The 5,222-nt window shown below is 43.3% G+C and overlaps 1 protein-coding gene across 4 annotated transcripts in view; it reads right to left on the reverse strand.

Annotated features, from left to right (window-relative positions):
* glra1 (glycine receptor, alpha 1) overlaps positions 1–2,505 on the reverse strand; it is a 171,473-nt gene extending 168,968 nt beyond the window's left edge. For all 4 annotated transcript variants that reach the window (XM_079670304.1, XM_079670308.1, XM_079670303.1 and 1 more), the window contains exon 1: positions 1,351–2,505. In XM_079670304.1, coding sequence (XP_079526430.1) covers positions 1,351–1,421 — 71 coding nt within the window. In that variant the 5' untranslated portion in view covers positions 1,422–2,505. The remainder of the gene's footprint in view (positions 1–1,350) is intronic.
* Between the last annotated feature and the right edge of the window lie 2,717 nt (positions 2,506–5,222).

The raw sequence follows: 5,222 nt of genomic DNA on the forward strand, positions 1-5,222 counted from the left end.
TATTTACACTGAACGAAAACCATAACCTCCATGACAGATGACCTGATGGCTGCAACACATTTTGGGCAACATCACCCCTTTTTAGCATCCAATCACAGCACAGCGTTAGTCACCATGCTGCGACACTAACATGAACATGTGGTTCTGCATGTGAGAGGACAGGACATTCATGATTGGGCAACTTTGGACGCAGCAGGGATGACTAAATGTGGCTTCCAGCAGGAATGAGGAATGGGAGATGACCTAAAAATCTACATGAGTACAACGAGGGGAAAATTAAAAATATGCAAAATGATGGCTGCCTGTAGCTGTTGGCAATAAGCTCTTCCTCCAATGATGACGTGTCTGGCAACAAAACAAATCTAAATTCAGGAAGAAATGCATGTTTGAGTCACGAGCTGTTACGCTTTTCTTTTGGTTGTCTGGATTGACAGCAGCAGCCGCTAATTGATTCTTGGGTTGCTTGTAATAAAAGAAGGGATTTCTGCCCACAGCTCATAATAACTGATCGTCTTATCGACAGGTGAGACTAACGAGGTGAGCGTTTCCAGGAGAGAAGGAGACGTTTAACTAGAGGCGAGATGATTATTAACATAAGCTACATTTTTCAATGCTTTAGGGTGAAATATCACCTCTACTGTAAGTGGACAGAAAAAACATTAAAACTCAAGTATTGAACAAGACGCTTGAGGTACATGTACTTCACCTGAGTATTTCCATTTTATACTTCTACATACTTCTACTCTTCTATATTTTAGAAGCAGATGTTGTACTTTCTTCTCCACTACCTTGAATTTACAGATTTATTTAGTAACTACTTTATATATTCAGATTTTTGCTATATGCCAACACATGTGTCTCCCTGAGAGCTCTCTCCCAAATGCCTGTTGACACTCATCAAATAATCCACATTTCTAATTGCTTTTGCAGGAAAATCACCTGTAAGTGGACAGAAACATCATCCACACACCTGGAACTCCACTGTGCCGCCAACAGCTTTAGGAGTCATAAATAAAAGCATCATCTGAATGCCAACACATGTGTTTCTCCCACATGTTGACACTCATCATACCGCAGACCCACCGCTAGTGGTCGCTGTTTCCTCCTCACACAATCCTGCCTGGATTCAAGGCGACTCAATTCATAAGACGTGAGCAAAACGCACACAGCCCACGGGCAACTTTCACAAGAATCCACCTGAATATTCTCAACACATCTGCAAGAAAGCTCTGTTTTGTTCATGCACGTGCCAAAAGCAATAAAAATGCAAATCCCAATGGGATCCAAACCCGCTGAAATGACACACACATGATGCTTGTCACAGGTGAAGTCCAGTGCATGCCTTCTTACCTGAAGAACACTATCGTTTCCCACAGATAGATCCCCAGCGCGTTTAGCTGGCACATTCTGGCTAGTCTCATTTTGTTTGGAGTGAGGGGGGGTGAAGGTGTTGCTGTAAAAGGAGGGGGGGTCACACTCTTGAGAGGATGAATTCCCCTTCAAATATATAGAAAAAAAATCCTTTAGTGGTGGAAAAGGAGGAGGAAGAGGAGGAGAGGGGAGGGGGGTTTATGGTTTTGGTTTATGACCTCCAAGGTGAGCTGGAAAATGTCTTTTTTGGTGTGTGTGTTTCAGATTCCCTGGTTCCGAGCCGCCGGGTGCTCATGACCTCACCGGCCGAGAAATCATCCCTGTGTCCGGTCTCACACCTCCAGAGGAAAAACCGGCGACAATCCACAAAAATCCAGCCGGAAAATATGCTCCGGACCCGGCTGGGCTGCGGGGAAGAAGCGCGTCCAGGTTTTTGGCTCGTGGGGGGGCCAGATGGGGAGGAGGATAGGGGAGGGGGGGTCTCTAGAGGAGGTTATCCGCTCACAGGCTAATTGACACACAATTACACCCAATTATTATTCTGAAGTCCAGTCCGTGCGATCCACAGCGGCGCGAGGGGAAATAAGACATATTCCTTTAAAGTGCGCGTGATAGAGCTGCGTCTCGTTATATTCCCTGATTCCACTCACAGCATCTCACATCGGTTTTCTCTCACATGCATCCCGTGCGCATCTGCTGGAGGTCTGCAGGTACTCCTCTTCCTCCTCTTCTTCTTCACCTCCTCTTCCTGCCGCTGCCTCTCCTCGCAAGTGTCTCCCAGGGGCGAGTAGTAGTGGTAGTAGTACTTGGCTCTGAAGCAGCACGCGCTCAGCTACTCCCATTGTCTCGCGCTGCTCAACTTGGAGACGAACCGGCGGCTCGCGCGCTCCGCATCCGGTTCCATCCGGGCACCCGCTTGCGATGGAGCTGGAGATGGGGAGAAAATGTAGAGCTGAATCAATCCCCTTTTAGGAAGAGTGAGAGTGTTATAAAGACGGAGAAACCTGCGCGTGAGGTGCAGCTTCTTCCATGGCAGGATTAGCAGCAGTGACTGTGGTCCACACACACACACATACACACACACACTCCGTGAGGTTCAGGACAGCCTCGGTGCGCTCCGACACTGTGTTTTCTTGCTGCAGTCATTTAGCAAACTCCGAAAATCGCACCTCACAGTGGACCGACACGCCCACTGCACGCTGTCATTGGCCAGAGCGCTGCAGGAGCTCGTGTCTGATTGGCTGGCTGAGGTGTCAATAGCCGGACACCAAGCTCTGCCCCTTACGCAGAGATCCCCTTGAGGAAGACCCTCTGTGATGAGGAGTTATGTGGAGTTTGGACTGATGGACACACACATCATGTTGGGATGTAATGTGTGTGTCTGTGGTGTCAAATTAGACGAAGGAGAAGGGTTTCATTTGTATATGTTTAAACATTTTCATAATGCTTTATACATGGCAAAGTAGAATGAAACAAAAATAAATATACTGAACAAAAATAAAAAAGGTTTCAGCGTAGTGATATATTGCTCCAAAGTGCTGTTTAAACAACATTGTTAATTTAGATGTAGTTCCTATATGTGTGTGGTCTTTCATGTCTTGTGTTGCTCTGTGTGTATTTTGTCTTCTGGGTACAGCAAATTAACATAGATGATAAATAATGGATAGGCCCGTGTGCCATGGGTTAAGAGCTGAACTCGTATTCAGATAAAGAACGATTTGTCGCCCAATCAATTTGGTGATTTAGTCAATCTGTGTTTCTCTACAGAGAAGCATGCAAAAGCACCACCTTCAATTGTGTGTTGTCAACCCAAGCTTTGCTCATAAGTTCATTGGAAATAAGTCATGGCTACGGGATGCTGTTGCTAGTTTCCACTATATTTTGAAATTTATTTTCCTCCTTGTGTCTTGTGTAGTTTTACTTCCTGTCTTTAGTTACCTTACGTTACCTTACGTCACCGTTACGTTACCTTACTTTACCTTACGTTACCTTACCCTACCCTACGTTACCTTACGTTACCTTTACGTTACCTTACTTTACCTTACGTTACCTTTACCTCACCTGAACGTTACCTTACGTTACCTTCACGCTACCCTACTTACCGCACGTTACCTTTACGTTACCTTACGTTACCTTACGTTAGCTTACGTTACCCTACGTTACATCTTCGTTACCTTTGCGTTACATTTACGTTGCATTTACTTTACCTTACGTTACCTTACGTTACCTTACGCTGTCTTTACGTTACCTTACTTTACCTCACGTTACCTGTACGTTACCTTTACGTCACCTTTGGGTTACCTTACGTTACATTACTTTACCTTACGTTGCCTTACGTTACCGTACGTTACCTGTACGTTACCGTATGTTACCTTACGTTACCTTTACGTTACCTTACGTTACCTTTACGTTACCTTACTTTACCTTACTTTACCTTACGTTACCTTTACGTTACCTTACTTTACCTTACGTTACCTTACGTTACCTTACGTTACGTTACCTTACCTTACGTTACCCGGTATGGTCCTTCTTTTCCATCAGCTTTTGGATAAAGCTTCCTTTCGGTTTAAACTTTGATTTCCGCCTTCCCTGTCTCTTAACTGTGTTTCTGTCATATTTACCCCAACCGGGACAAAATAAGCAATAAGGCGTGAAAAAAGCATTACAAAATAAAAATGAAGACATTTCATTTGCCAAAGACCAAAATGTACAATTAGTTTCCTGAAAGTGTCAGCAACCATACATAGGTTTATGATATCAGTAGCTATAAAAACAAACTTCAGAAAAACATATTTTAATTGCAACTTAAATTGAGATGTATGACCTCATGCAAAGTTCTAAAAATTGCTGTTTTAAGCTTATTTTCGACCTATAGAATGAATCAAAGTAGCCAGGTATTTAAAATCATGCATCATGGTGACATATAATCACATAGTGTCTTATTTATCCCACACAAAGGAATTATATACATGCTTGTTGTCTGCAACTCCTGGCGGGGTGTTAAAGTTCACTTTTTGCAGCAGATTTAGGGGACGTGAGGCGGTGCTTGGTTCTCTGGTGTCAGCTGTGTGTCTGGGCCTTCAGGGTAATATAAATATAATGAACTGAGACTTAATGGGGGTAATAGGTATTTGTTGTAATCTCTTCAGATCTTCTAAGGTTATCATGAGGTTATGAAAGACTATATTGTTTTAATTCCTCAGTTTAGTCTATGTTCAGTCCAGAACTCTTAAAGAGGACTTACTCTCCTGTCCTCTCCTGCTGATGTTTAGGTGTATATCAGTATGTAGCGTCTCTACTTTAAAGAGTCCTCTCCTGCTGATGTTCAGGTGTATATCAGTATGTAGTGTCTCTCCTTTAAAGAGTCCTCTCTTGCTGATGTTAAGGTGTATATCAGTATGTAGTGTCTCTACTTTAAAGAGTCCTCTCCTGCTGATGTTCAGGTGTATATCAGTATGTAGTGTCTCTACTTTAAAGAGTCCTCTCCTGCTGATGTTCAGGTGTATATCAGTATGTAGTGTCTCTACTTTAAAGATCCTCTCCAGCTGATGTTCAGGTGTATATCAGTATGTAGTGTCTCTACTTTAAAGAGTCCTCTCCTGCTGATGTTCAGGTGTATATCAGTATGTAGTGTCTCTACTTTAAAGAGTCCTCTCCTGCTGATGTTCAGGTGTATATCAGTATGTAGTGTCTCTACTTTAAAGAGTCCTCTCCTGCTGATGTTCAGGTGTATATCAGTATGTAGTGTCTCTACTTTAAAGAGTCCTCTCCTGCTGATGTTCAGGTGTATATCAGTATGTAGTGTCTCTACTTTAAAGAGTCCTCTCCTGCTGATGTTCAGGTGTATATCA

This window comes from Notothenia rossii (assembly GCF_949606895.1).
Source record: "Notothenia rossii genome assembly, chromosome: 3".
Lineage (NCBI taxonomy): Eukaryota > Metazoa > Chordata > Actinopteri > Perciformes > Nototheniidae > Notothenia > Notothenia rossii.